Source organism: Oreochromis niloticus, linkage group LG2, assembly GCF_001858045.2.
Source record: "Oreochromis niloticus isolate F11D_XX linkage group LG2, O_niloticus_UMD_NMBU, whole genome shotgun sequence".
In the NCBI taxonomy this organism is placed as follows: domain Eukaryota; kingdom Metazoa; phylum Chordata; class Actinopteri; order Cichliformes; family Cichlidae; genus Oreochromis; species Oreochromis niloticus.
Window position 1 is genome coordinate 31,430,556 of NC_031966.2, and position 15,424 is coordinate 31,445,979.

At 43.1% G+C, this 15,424-nt stretch overlaps 1 protein-coding gene across 1 annotated transcript in view; it reads left to right on the plus strand.

The window, feature by feature from the left end:
* Positions 1-15,424, plus strand: part of tenm1 (teneurin transmembrane protein 1) — a 186,462-nt gene that overhangs the window by 145,496 nt on the left and 25,542 nt on the right. The window contains 1 exon segment of the mRNA XM_025898021.1: positions 14,460-14,614. Coding sequence (XP_025753806.1) covers positions 14,460-14,614 — 155 coding nt within the window.

Here is a 15,424-nt window from a genome sequence, read left to right on the forward strand (position 1 = left end):
CATTGTCAGTCTCTCTTTCTGACCCACAGGGGGCAGACTAATGCCCTTATCAGAAGCTGACATGCTGCCACCACATTTCTCCCTTTGCCCTGTCGGCCCGCTCTCTCTCCCCTCCCCTTTTTTCTTTTCTCTTCTCCACCGCTTTCATTCAGTCCCTTTCTTTGCAACTCTCTCTCTCTCTCTCCCCCTCGCACTGACAGACACATTTGTCCCCCATCTCACTCGGCAACACAGCTGCAAGGCACGCCATCGGTGATGAGATAGTGGGGCCTGGTTGCCGAATGAAGCTGTGGGGTTTAAACTGGTTGCGGTTATTTGCATGTTGAACAGCCTGGGTGTGTAAAAAAGAAAAAAAAAGCGTCAGAGCCAGGGGTAAATACGCTTCACGTGGCACAGAGCTGCTCAGAGACCACGACAGCCAGGCTTTCATGCTGTACAGTAGCTGTCTTGGCTGGTGGTTGACATATAAGCAGCTTAGGTGAATGAATATCTTCACACACTGGGTGCTGGTCTCATTAACAGAAATAGCTGGAAACGCAGCAGCGCGCGCAGGATCACTTCCCAGTTTGTTTCAGCAGCGGTGAATCAAACGGTGCTTTGCTGTCAGCCAGTCCGCACTCAAACCATTAACTCAGCAAACACTGGTCCCCTGCCTCTGCTCAGGCAGTGATGCCTTATGAGGGGAATTGTCCTTTAACTGCACCGCTCTAATCGCCGCGGCCCGCGTTCCACTTTTCTTAAATCTGCTACTTCCCAAAACTGTGTTAGCGAGTGGCAGTGAGGGAAGTTCTGAGATCTCCTACGGCTGGGAGGCTGGTCTGTGCCAGCTGCTCCGCGTTATAGCACCTGAATGAAAATGCCATTGTTTTTCTGCCAAGTAAATACAGGCCCAGTACTGCCGATACCAACGCCGAGACTAATAACATGACACAGTAACACTGTGTTGTGATTTATGAGATGAATAATAATCAATTAGCAAATTCTAAACACATTTTAATCACCAGTAAAATACTGTAATTGTTATTTTCCACATTAATTAGTTAATGCAACAAAACACAACTTTCAGCTTTTCATGTATTATGAAACTGTTTTTTTGAAAATGTAAATGTGTCCGTCTCTAAAGCACTTTGGGTCGGCTTCTGTTGTTCTAACTTGCTTCGGGCTATAAACAAAACAGACCTCACAGGCAACACAAAAAGGTTCTGACATTTTTCATAGTTCATGTTTAGGAATATTGTTTCTTTTCTAACAAAATAACTTATTTAACATGGTTATAGACGGGCTCGGGCTCTATTCAATTAAAATAATACATTCTGTTATTTGAATGTCTGATTATAGCCTATAGGTACTCAAGTCTGCTAAAGTAACAGCTATGATGACCAGCAGCACTTAATGATAAAGAGACGGCATACCAGAGTAGGGAGGAGGGGGTGGAGTAAAGTGTAGCTGCACGAGATGACCAGTGTTTGTGGAGACACGTCTCTGTTCTGCTAAACTTAGAGGATGGAAACAAACTAAAGTATTGATCCGGTTATGCTAATGTCCATCCAAACACCAATACCAGCACTGCATTGATACTATAAATTGGATTGATCTGCCCACTTCTATTGCTACTGCTGCAGAAGTAGATAGATTGAAATATTATTATTGTTGGTATTGGTATCGGATCAATACTAGCATGATAGGAACGATACTTTAGTTTGTTTCCAACCTCAAAGTTCAGTATGTAGGACACTGAATCGTGTTAAATAAATAATTTTGGTGGGAAAGAAAAAAATATACCTCAAACATGCACTGTGAAAAATGTCTGAACCTTTTTGTGGTGGCTGTCACGTCTGTTTTATTTATAGCCTACAGCACATTTAAACAACAGAAGCCGACCCAAGTGCTTCAGAGACGGGCACATTTACCTTCCAGGTCTCCAAAAAAGCCCAGTTCAAATACACAAAAAGTTTGTGTTAACTAATTATTATGAGAAGCAAAATTCACAGCAATTTCATGAAAATGTGTTCAGAATTTTCAAATTAATGATGATTCATCTCATAAATCATGACGCACTGCCCTCCCCTACATAAAAGTACTGGTATTGGTACGGACCTGCGTTTACTTGGTGTAATTACTGGGTACTGGACTGATACCAAAATTTGCCGTATCACACAGCACTAAAGTGAAGTCCTACGGCTGGGTAGCTGATCTGTGCCAGCTGCTCCGTGTTATGACACCGGAATGAAAATGCCATTGTTATTCTACCTCTGGCTCCCATAGCATTTAGTGCAGAGAGACTGTTGCACCTCGCAAAACAGGAGAGCGGATTAAATTGATAGAGAAACAGAGGGAGCTCAGGACCGAGGGAGGAGAGTTAAAGATAAAGCGAGCGCAGCCGAGAATGAAAAATAATATGACATTAATAGAGAAAAATAGAAAATGGAGAGAACCAGAGAATGCATGAGATGGATGAGGAGAGAAAGAGAGCGAGAGTGGACTGAGTGTTTCGCATCCAAATCCTGCAGCATGCAGCAGTCCCACTCCTCATCTGCATATTAAACTGGCCCTGTGGCTGCTTTCCCGCTCAGTGGGTCAACTATCATTGTTTTTGTTGGTTTAAACAGAGCGCTGTTTCACAAAAACAAGGGCATATGATAAGTCACACTGCGTTTTTTGAACTCCAAGGTTCGGTTCGTGTGTGAGCATGTGCACGTGCGCGCACAGCCTGCCCCCGTGTTTCCTTTCGCATTGACCGAGCTTTTGTCTTTGCCCCTGGACATTCCTGCATTAATGATACACACATGAATTAATCACCCAGCAAGGCAAACAGCAGCATACTCTATGATAATGCAAAATAGAGGAGACGCCATTGGGTCATGCTAGTTCTACCGCAGCTCGTTTTCACACCGCAGCATCCATGATAATTAGGAGAGCGGCGGCGGTTTTGTCGAGGCAGAAATGCATCGTTGAGCAGCCACAATATGAAACTGTGGCAGAGACTCATTTTCTCTCAGAAATAATGCTAAGAATATAGCTGCCAGTGGCAAATCTGGAGGGCCAAGCAAAAGAGCATGAGGCAAGGCACATAGCAACACAGGTACATCAGGACTTTTTCAGCAGGTGAGCCAAGTTTGACATAGCTGGGGAAAGAATTGCAGACATATGGCCCGTGTCATGTCTGCATTTTTACTGCTGACTTTGTCGCTGTATGAAACAGTGACAGGCCCTGCTCGACTGCATCGCATTAAAAGATAACTCTGAGTAAATAATGCATGCAGCCTCACTTTATGCCGCGTGTTTTTCTGAAAATTTCCAGCTGACCCACTGCCACAAGTCACACTAGGCTCTTTCCAGATGGTCTAATGAAACACTTGACAATAAAAAACACTAGCACTCTGACGCTGAATGTTCTTTCAGTCACAGCTAAACAGCTTGGATTTTTATAAACATATACAAAGAGAGAGAAAGTAAGTTTTTTAGTTTTCTGTCAGTGCTTTTCAAATAGGCTTTAACTGCTGATCTGGTGACACTGCTGACCAACACGTTGTCATCAGTTTAAGTGAGAATCAGTTTTGCAGCAGATATAAGAGCTGAAATGCTTTGGACTGCGCTGGACTGCTAATAATACACAACTGTTAATAATGTAATCTAGAAACTGTAAAACTGCCACTTTCAGAAACTGTAACTTCTGTTTGTCTGTGGTCAAGATTTGCTTGCAAAGCTGGGAGATCACTGCTGCTCTGCACTGTCAAACAAAAGTCAAACTTTCTGTTTGGGTTTGTCTTTTTGGGAGTCAAGTCCCACAGGGGGCATCCTGGCTTTGCGACAAGGTCACGCTACTTTGGTGTTGTCGTTACTTATGAGAGGTAAAGAGGTTGTTTGTCAGGAACTGTTGACATATGTCATTTAAGCATCTGAGCAATGTTTTCATGCTTTTGCACTGGTGACAGCTGTGGCCAGAACTGCTGCATTTAAGGCCTTGTCTGTCTGCTCTCATGAAAGTGATATTTTTGGTGCGTCTTCAGGGAATTTTAGTGAGTTTTTCGGGATTCTTCTAATATGGTAGAAGTATTTACGTGTAAAAAAGCCACCCTGACCTAAGAAAAAGTACATAGTTGACAATAACTGTTAGCTAATCACGACAGGATTTTACACAAACATCAGATGGCATGAAAGATGAAGTGATGTTCATATTTCAAAGGTGAAAGGTCAAATTCACTCCGTAGCATTTGGAGAAAAGACACTCTTCTGGCCCTTCCTCGCCAATATAACTCAGAAACACATAGTGTGACCATATTTCACTTTGTCAGATACTGGACTGATGTTAGTAATCTTGGGGACTCACCACGAAACCTTTGTGATTCTGTACTGTAGATAAAATCATTTATGTTTTAGAAGCTGCAGAAATCCATATTTGGAGGATTTTCTGCTTTCGTTGGTTCAACATTGTGTTTCGTTCAGAATTAGCCTTATGTGTAAAACTTACAGGGATGTTAACTGCAGCCTGACTGGCTGGCTGAGGCTTGCAACCAGTTCTAGACTTTCTGGTGAAGAATGCTTTGAGTTTGATTAGACAGCTCCTTTCAGCTGCTTTCAGGCAGAATGAGGACTTAGCTGTCAGTCAACAAAAATAAGTTCAACAAAACTCCAAACTGTGGATTTTTCAGTTTATTATATTTGCTAAAGTACATTCGCCTGGACCTCTGTTGACCTTCTGTACAGTCCTAAAGAGAACGCTTTTCAATAGATGCATGCTACAGCATTCACAATGTGCTCTTCTGGATGAGTAATAGAAAGTAATGTGAAATGAGTCTGATTTTTTTAAATTATGATTGGACGAAGTCATTTACTGAAACAGCTTACTTTGCTGCCTTACAATAAATGCCAATGGATCTTGTATGAAAAGTGACCTTGGGTTTCTTGACAGGTGCTAATTCTGATTTAATACTCTGATTTTTTTTATTATAAACTCTTTGGAAGATTTTTTAATTTTTCAGTCAGATTCTTTAATTCATAGTGTGCCAAAAACATTTTGGAGCTTCTGAAATCCCTTACAGAGGAGAACATATTCAAAACGCCTCATAATCCCAACAAAAATACACTATGTTACCAAAAGTATTCACGTCACAAACATAAGGACTTGAGTGGGATCCCATTCTTAATCTATAGGGTTTAGTATAATGTTGGCCCACCCTTTGCATCTGTAACAGCTTCAGCTCTTCTGGGAAGACTTTATGCAAGTTTTAGGAGTGTTTATGGGATTTTTTTTACCTTTTTCCCAGAAGCTTATTTGTCAGGCACTGGTGTTGGAAGAAACGCCCTGGCTCACAGTTGCCGCTCTAATTCATCCCAAAGGTGTTGTGTCAGGTTGAGGTCAGGACTCTGTACAGGCCAGTCAGGTTCTTCTACACCAAACTCAGTCATCCATGTTTTTATTGATCTTGCTTTGTGCATTAGTGAGCAGTCATGTTGGAACAGGAAGGGTCCATCCCCAAACTGTTCCCACAAAGTTGGGAGCATGATGCTTGGAGCATGATGCTTGGAGCATGATGCTTGGAGCATGTTGCTTGGTGATGTTGCAGCTGCTCGGCCATGGAAACCCATTCCATGAAGCTCACTGATCTTGAGCTAATCTGAAGGTAGCGTGAAGTTTGAAGGCTGTAGTGACTGACTCTGCAGAAAGTTTTCAACTTCTGAGCGCTATGAGCATCAGCATCTGCTGACCCCACTCTGTGATTTATGTGGCCTAGATGAGTTGCTGTTGTTCCCAATTACTCCCACTATGTTATAATACCACTAACAGTTGACTGTGGAATATTTAGTAGTGAGGAAATTTCATGCCTGGTGCACTGGTGGCATCCCATCACGGTACCATCCTGGAATTCACTGAGCTCCTGAGAGCGACCCGTTCGTTCACAAATGTTTGTAGAAGCACTCTGCATGACTAGGTGGTGGATTTTATACACCTGTGACCATGGAAGCGGTTGTGATTTGGATGGGTGGGTGAATACTTTTGGCAGTTTGGTGTAAAATCGGTTGGATTTAGTGTCACTTAGCAGTGGAGTGACTCAAATATTTCTGCATACTTGAAGTGAGTGTTTTCATCAAAGACTTCACAGTATGTTTCATAATCATATCAATAATTCTGTTGACTAATACCACGTAGAACAGAGCAATCCACACAATATATTTAATTTATTGCCATAAATGGTCCCCGACAGTGACACATTACACCTTTAACATTTCTAACAAACTTTTTTGCCGACCCATTGACTCAGGGTTTCAGATACCTGGTAGTCCTCAGACTCAGATCTAAGAGCCACTCCTTTGCATTAAAACGTGAGATGCAATTCATCTAATGGTAGTAGAGGGATGGTCAGTTGAACTTTATTTTTTAGCTGAATCAGATAGATGAATCAGGCGTATCTGGGATTACTTGGAAGAACAGGGACTGCTTTCAAAAATTATTCGTGCTACGTCCTGATAAGGTCAGGGTCAGCGGAAAACTGATATTCTGAGAGGAAATAGTCTGCTGTCAAGGTATACACAGGACAAAAGAAAGTACGATTATATACTAGCAACAAGGCTCTGCCTTTACAATGCCTCCTATTCAAACAATAAATAGGTGGTACGCTATAGAGACTGACAGCTACCTTGTTTGTAGTCGGAGTGTGTAGAGTAGCTTCGGAGAGATTACTGAAGCTCACTGTGTGTGTAATGAAGCCCCGAGTCAATAAGACATGCAGGCTTAAGGCCAAGGGCTGAGCCTTTGCGCCGAAGGTTCAACGTGTGTGCCAGTCAGCAAACTTGTATATGCTTGATTTTGATTGACAGGCCGCTGGTCGCCGGACCTTCTGTGTTTCCGATTCTGAAGGGACAGGCAGTTAGTTATGGAAGCCTCGTTAAAGGTATGTCAGGCTGACAACGTCAGCGTGATCATGGGAAATGTGACACGCGTGTCCCTTTAACTGGTCGGGATGGCCACTGCTGGCAGCTGGCCTGTCAACCTCCACTGGGAGCTTGGCACACTGACAGGAGGAGTGGAGCTTTGCCACCGCGGAGGAATAAATTGCATTTACTCGAGGTGAATGCCCAAAATACGGGCGATACACACAGATGGACGCATTTGTCTCGGTCACGGGGGTGGAGGGAGTTCTGATGAGAGGGGAGAGATAGTAAACTCGTGCTTGCTGTTAGCCAGTCAGTTCTTTAGACGTACTGGGCAGAAAGATGAAAAAGCGGACGTACTTGGACATAGCAGTTTAGCTGAATCTCCCTGTGTGAGAGTGGGGGTCAGCAGCTGTTAAAGGGGTGGAAAAACAGAGCCAGTAATTGTTCACACCTGGGCACTATTATCACCTGCAGCTCTCCAAGAGTCCATTTGTCACATCTCAACCCGAGGATGTGCTCACACAGTTGTTTGGGAAAACGATCAGCAAAATCGTAGATGGCTGAGACTACACTGGTGCAGCCTCTGGCTAGGACACTGGGATGTCTTTGTACGTGGGATACTTGGTTTGGGTGGAAGCTGCATAGATTTGCACTCTATAGTAGTTTTCTGACGCTCGTCCGTTTCCTTTTTTCAGATGTCAGAACATTTGTTCCTCCCATCTGATCCCAATTCCTGTTTTTGTTGCTGTTTTTTTTTTGTTGCCATTTTCGTGGCATCGTGCAATATTGCCACGATGGCGTGTTTGGTAAAAGAGCGCCTATTGATAGACCTTCTTGTGTTTTGTTTGATGTTCTAAACAGTGCGACATAATCTGCAAGACACTCGCACAGATCCCAAACCCCTCAGCCTTTCATGGAGCTTTCTAGTCCAAAGCATTTCAATTGCTTTTTATAATTGAGTTTGTCTGCCGCTTCTGTGATTGCTTTGGATCTCTCTTTTGCTATCAAACAAGGCAATTACCACCGAATCGCATATTTTTCTGAAAAAGAAAAGGGAAAAAATGTTTATTTGCACGAAAATTAGCGTGCAACTAATTCAAAATCTCCTTTCAGTTCTCTGCATGCGAGAATTCCTCGCCTCGCCATACATGTGTAGTTGGGAACTATACCAGCTCAAAAAAAAGGAGAACGCTATCAATAATTAATTAATGCGGGTTAATATGTTAACAAACTTATAGTGGTTGGTAATTAGATGAGCCACAGTGTCTGATTCAGACTTAATTACTAAGCCACTGTCTGTTCTGTGGGGCTTCAATGAATAATTAATTACAAGAAGCATGAATTATTTCTGCTTACCAAAGATCCACAAGAAATACACGCCTCTGCTATTTGGTATTGATCGATAGAACGTGTTTGATTGGGGAAATAGGAGCAACTATAGCAGTTCGGAGATGAGCATGTCATAGATTATAGAGCCGTTTGCTGCAGAAGGTACAGGATCGTGGACTCATTGCAGCACTAGCAAAATGTGTACAGCACGACTTTTTCTTCTTTGCACAGGTGTGCAATCAAACATTGTGTGAAATGAACACATTTGGACTCACACCTATACCACAGAGTGCACAGAGGCGTTTCACAATTCTGAAATTGAATGAGCCGGTTTATTTTCCCTCCTTTAGTGCACATGGGCAACCCTAGTGTCTTGATGAAAGTTGTGCGTGCATGTGTGGATCTGCAGACGCTCTGATTTACCCACTCTGTATTTGCATATGCACAATGTGATTAACTGCCAAGCCTTATCTTTTCCGCCTAGCTTCTTCATTGCATGCATATCGCGCGCGCGCACAAACACTCACACACCCACACACCCACAAGCTGCCACAAACATGTGCACACATTCGTACTTTTACATACCGGCAGCGTTGTGTGTTTTCAAGGAGAAATGATGAAGGTGAGGTGCAAACCACACAGCAAGCTAAAGACTCTGAGACAGTGTGTTATTCAGCTTCACTCACAATTGGACTGCAGCAGTTAGTGAACCCTGCAGGCTTTCCCCAGCTAATGTGGTTGACTTTATTTATGGCCAGTGTGCCTCACTTGGGCCAGTCGTGCAGGTGAAACTGTCTATCGGTCTACATTCAGTTGTCAGTCACATACAGTTACTTTGTACAGAAATGCCACGGGCCATAATCAGCTCCAGCTCGCATCATTTACTGTAGATGTTGTAATAATATGTCAGTCCATGTCATTAACACTCACTGGGCCTGGGGGATACGGGAGGGCAGATTGAATGGCTTACACCTCGGGCTGCTGGCACCCTGTGTGTGTGTGTGTGTATGTGTGTGTGTGTGTGTGTGTGTGTGTGTGTGTGTGTGTGTGTGTTCCTCTCCCCAGTGTGTTGTGCTGTGATTGTGTGGGTGCGTCAGAGTTTTCAGATACAAACGAAACTGTGCAAATTATGCTTTCTTCTCCTGTTTACCACATCCCTTTACATTGTGTTTCTTCTGTACATGTACGTGCTGCTTTACCTGACTGACAGACACTGATGTGTGTGCGATTTTACGTTTCTTCTCTCTGTCGTCTATAGCAGCACCTCTTTTGGCAGCTTTGCTGTCAGCATTTGAAAGGTGAAAGTACTGTTAAGGAAAACTTGAATAGCACCATAAGGCTGACTTCCTGTGCTCTCGAGTGCTCAGGTGTTAGCAGTCACTGTGCACCACATACTTACACACACACACACACACACACACACACACACACACACACACACACACCACATCCTGATGTTACTGTATGCCTGTAGGGTTGTCTCCTAGTGCTACTAAATAAGATATATAATCCACAACTTGTGTTCTAATGACTGTATTACACATTACCTTCTTTCTCACCTTACACCTTTCCTCACCTCTCCCTCGCTCTTTGCTCAGAGAACTCCTGTTGGCATCCTCTCTTCAAATAGCTGTAATCAACACTGATGTTCTCTAGGACCCCCCTCTTCAAGGCATTAATCAGATTGGATTGTACTGCAGTGCCACAGGGGGCCGTTAGAACTGATATTCTTTTGACAAGGACACAGAACAAAGAGATTCTCTGATTGAGAGTGATTGGCCTGTAATGGTTAATTGGAGCAATTCCTCATCACGACCTTTGTCTTATTACCACCCTTCTTCTCTTTCCCACCTCTTTTGGCACTGTCTGTCTTTTTCCCCCTCTTTGGCTGCATTTTCTCCTTAAATCTGAGCTGCATGTGAATAGCGTCACTGTATCATCCTCCCCTTCCCTCCGCTCCGTCTTCCCTCTGTTTTTTCCAAGGTCACCGCAACTCAGTCTAATTCACTTTTCTTTGATGATAAAATCCTGTCCCAACTTTAGCCAAATGTCCGTTTCCCCGTGGAGTTGAGATTTATCTCAATTACTTCTCCACCGGTGTGTCTGCCAGCTTCTAAACATGAGTATCAGAGTGCCAGGTTCACCCAGGGAGAAACAGTAAATCTTTTGATGTCTTCTGAGTATCCACTGGCTATACGGCGGGGCTGTAAATTCCCTTAAAGCAGCACACAGCTTTATAAAAGACAGCAGGAAATCCAGTCCCTGACAAGGAGAATGTGGACTAATCTACCACCTTTTCAATAAATACGGCAAAATGCTTTTAAATAACACATAAACTGGTGTAAATCCTGTCACCAATGTCGAGCAATAACAGCAATATTTCTTTATTTTTGTACTTGTGTGTGGATGAATAAGACTTTGTTTACTGTTAATGGTAGTTTGGCATCTATTTAGAACCTGTTTGTATAAATATGTGATATGCTGATCCCAAGTATGCATAATAAGGATGTCATAATACAGGAAAAAAACTAGTGGAGAGTGGGAATTTGGGCTGGAAGTCAGTGAGACCAAGGCGGGCACAGAAAGAATAATATCCAGGGACAGAGGGAGAGAACAGAAATCAGTATTGAGAGAGAGTCCTGGCTGACTCGTCATGTCCTTGTGCAGGATTTATGAGCTCTAAGATCAGGGACAGGTTTAGCGAGAAAGTGCTAGGAGGAGGAATGGATGGGAAAGTGAAAGGAAAGTAGGAGGAATACGAGGATGGTGTTACAGCAGGGAGAAAGTGCCAAATTTCAGGCCTAAGTGGGCTCAGACTGCACTGTGGGTTGAGACGTCCCTCTTGCATAATAGCAGGTGACAGGAGGAAGAATGGCAAGGCCAAGAGGAAGAGATGGAAGAATAAAAAATGGGCTGAATAGAGAGAAGATGAAAAAAAACAGAGCCTAAACATTATCCAAGCGTCAGAGGTCAGTGATTTGATTAACACCTGCGAGATACAGGGCAAGACACAGAGAGTGCGACAGCAAACAGAAAGCAAAGGACAAGAAAAAAGCAAGGAGAGGAGAGGAGAAGAGGGGGAGAAGAGAGTGGAGGAAGATCAGGTTAGGGAGGATGGAGAGCTGGAGAAATGCAAGACGAGGAGTGGAAAGGTGTTGCCGAGGAGGGCTGAGGCTGTGTGGGTGCTGTAATCTGTCTGTGTCAGAGAAATGATGAAGGGGCCAGGAGGGAGAGCTCTGCAGTTCACCTTCTGGCCCCTGGAGGAAACACACTGACCCTGGCCCTCCCCCTTTGCCCACCTCCCTTTTCCACCACCACTCCACCTGCGCGATTTATGACTCACCAGGTCGGTCCAGGGTTGCTCGGTCTGAGGACATTTGTGAATCTAGTTGCAGCGGCAGTGCATCACTTTTTTTAGTGCGCGTCTACGTGCGTGTGTGCGCATTGAACACAAAGCATGTGTAAAGAAAGCTATTGTATGTCAAGGAGGATGAGACATTAGAGCTACCTGGGGAAAGGGCAGTAATGATTTTTATCCTGGGCTCAGAGAGTCACATCTCGAAATAATCCAGCGTGACAGAGTTTGGAAGGAGAAAGACTGACAGAACTAGAAAAGATGGCTGAATGACGGGGGAGAAGTTGTACTGCATACTGATGATTTCACTCCACTGCCCAATTTAATCATGATAAGCTGAATGTCTCTGTGAGCCCATTAAATCTTAAAAACAAAACAACCACAAAAAAACAGTAACTTGAAACAATTATCTTCTGTTCCAGGAAATTTCCGCTGTGTTCTGACATTTCAAAGCTGCACTAATCAATATTCTTTGGATATGAAAGAAGTGATTCAGTGATTCTGTGTACTTGTCAAAGGGGTCACTTTTAGTAAGGAACCCACACGTAACTATTACCACTCCACTCTTCTCCTCAGCTCCACAGTGTGTTTTAGCATATTTTGTTTATCTTATGACTTTGCAACTTTTTAATGTTTTGGTTCACAAAACTACACTCATCATTTCTGGCTCGAACAGGCAATGGATAGAGCTCTGATTGTCGTTATGTACAACATGCTGCTTTACCTTCATATTCAGGGGTCACCATCTTGGCTAGAAGGTCCAATTATCAGTCATTAGATGAAGAATATGTGATGCCAGTGCTAGCTAATTAGCTTACAGCAGCATTTTTTGTGGCATTGATGTCATGCTATAGTCATAGCAGGTAAAACAGTGGTTGGAGACCTCAGCACAAACACAGTTTTTGTGAACTTTGAGGACAGGCACGAGGCTTGTGACCATTCACAGTCAGTGGCTGTCTTCAAACCAACTCTGGTGCTTCAAGACGCTGATAAAACAACAATCAGGCAGAATCAGTCTGCCATCAGTCTCCTATTAGTTTCCAAATGACATGTTGGTCATGACTGTTTGTAATAATATGCTGATTAATTGTGAAAACACTGTTGCCATCTATTGCAAAAATGTCATCTGCATACACAGAAATTCACATGAACTACTTACTTTCAGAGTCCAGCCAGAACATCAAACAGAAAATCAGAAGCGTATCCACAAATAGTGACGTAGTTGCTGCAGAGATGTAACTGCAAACTGACATAGCAAGCTTTCATATGGGAATATAATCAGATTACAACCGGCTGGCAATTACCTGAGTCAGTTCCCCTATTGCAAGGAGATGCGTCACAGACATTTATAAATTGACATCCTGAGTCAGGCTGCAACCAGGCCATGCATTCAAAGTGTTGCCCAGAGGTTGAGGGTGTTGCATACTTGCAGTCGGTTGCCAAACACAAACACAGACCTGTTTTTACTCTAGTGTGTCCGGCCCATTTCATGTGTTGTGCCGTTATTTGGTATTTATTTATGTTAAAATGTCATCTTCACTATTTCATAATAAATATGTTGTCAGAGGATAAAGTTTTGCAGCACGGCCAGTTCCATTAAGTGCACAATTTGCCGTGTTAGATTGGTCACAACAGTGTCGAAATTACAGCACTCTGCTAGTAATTACTCGTTCTTTTACCTTGTAAAATTACACAGTAATTACATAGTGTATTTCATGGAAATATACTAATGGTAATATTCAAAGTGAGACAGAGGACAAAGTTAGCAACTAGGAGGTTTACACATAACATTTATCTGCTAAAAAGTCAGATATTTCCCTTATGGGCAAGAAAGAGAGCTGAGTGAACTATGAACTTCGATTCAACTAATGACTCAGTTTTTTTCTATACCCTTATGTGGTTAAAGAGATGAAATGTTAAAGAGTCTATGATGTCGTGCTATTTAATGCTTTCTACTGTTTTATAGTCTACTATATTTAAACCGTTTAGTTCTGTCATTGATTGGAAATGCAATAAGTAGGTTTTGTCTCCATGAAGTCCTTTGAGGCCGGTGTGAGATGAAATTATATACACAGCACAGAAACATGTCGTGACTTAATGATGCAGAATAAAAAATAAAAATCATTTGTAAATGGCACACATGCGCTGGAGACTATTGTCACAGATGCTAAGTGAAAGCAATCGAGTGGGATCGGTGTTATAAGAGGTGAGGGCTGAGCAGTGGAGTATTATTGAGTCAAAGGCCTATTCTCAGTATGAAGATGAGGCGGGGATGAAGGTTGCTCCTCATCCATAACAGATGATTCATAGCCTGCCCTGACCTTTAATACCTGGACTTACCTCTTTTCCTTTCTGTGCTTGCCATCTACTGCAGAGCTCCACTGCAAGGAGAGTTCAAGTATATGCTGTTAATAGCAAACGGCGCTGGCAAAGCTTGCGTCCCAGAGTACTCTGCAAATACAAGTGCGCATGTATGCACATGCGGGCATGCGCACGTGTGTTTGAAGTGTGGATGCTCATTTATAAAGCACATTTGCAGAAGCATCAAATGTCAAAAGTTCACTGCGGCACCCTGCTCACATCTAATGTGACAAATAACTTCTTCCTCCAGTTGCATTGTTCTAATCCCTTTAGTGGGCTCTGGAATGGAAATATAATTACATTTCCGTGGTGCAGTGCCTTTGATAAGACAGCCACTTGCTGAGCTGAATGTCTAACTGAGTTGGATGCCTCTCCGAAGCCCTCTCCTCTCTCCACTCTACTTCTCTCCCCTTACTCATCTCCCCTCTTCCTTTCTCTCCTTTAGGTTTTCTCGTTTTCCCTTTTCATTCTCTCACCCCCCACTCGCTTCTCTCTGTCATCTCCAAAAGCTCATTCTGTCTCTCTCTCACCCGCCTAGGTATTGCGGTGGATAAAAGAGGTGTTGTCTACTTCGTTGATGGCACCACCATTCAGAAGATTAATGAGAGGGGTTTGCTCTCCACTGTGATTGGTTCAAACGGACTGATGTCGACGCAGCCGCTAAGCTGCGATGCACGCATGGACATCGGCCAGGTGAGTTAATAATGCGGCAGAGTTTCGATGACCAGCGGAAAGCAGATTTGCTGTGAATGCTGTTGTTTTAATAATCTGTAGAAAAATAAGCCTGCTTATTAAATCAAAACGGCAGTGTACACTGCAAAGCTTCTTCTACTGAGAACCTTTATCATTTCTTCAAGGTATGTGTGCTTGTGTGTGTGAAGGAGAGACCAAAGACTGCATAGGTTTGATCTGGCAGCCTTCAGATCACACTGCTAACTTATATCAGGCCTATTAGAGCAAAGGATGAATTATAGATGAGCTACTGGCTCTATAGAGGGATCTCTGCCCACACATAGGGATGTGAGCGCCTGTGTATGTGTGTGTGAATATCAATGTTCAAGCCAGGTGAATTCCCAGAGGGGATATTACGTGTCGTTAAAGGGGCCCGTGCTGCCTTCTGGCTCTTCTCGTTGTTTGTTAGTCATTGTTCAGATCATGTCAAATTCATTCTTCATTGAATTAAAAAACAAAACAAAAGAATAATGTGTGACCTCAATGTGTCATCTTTGCTCATCATCTCTTGGCTGTTGTAGCAGTTTGTCTACATTCAACTTAGCTTTCTCCTGAAAGGACAAGCTACCGAGCTAGGCTATCGTTTCTTCTCAGTTTGATAGTTTAGCTCACTAAATCTGCAACGATACAGATTATTAATAGTGGAAATGATTACTCTTCCTTGTCCTTTATGTTAATGCTATTCCAGCACTGCAGAGTCATCTGCGACTCACCTACACAGCTGTGTCTCGCTAATGTTAGCTGTCTGTAATGCGTGGGTTTTATTGTCCT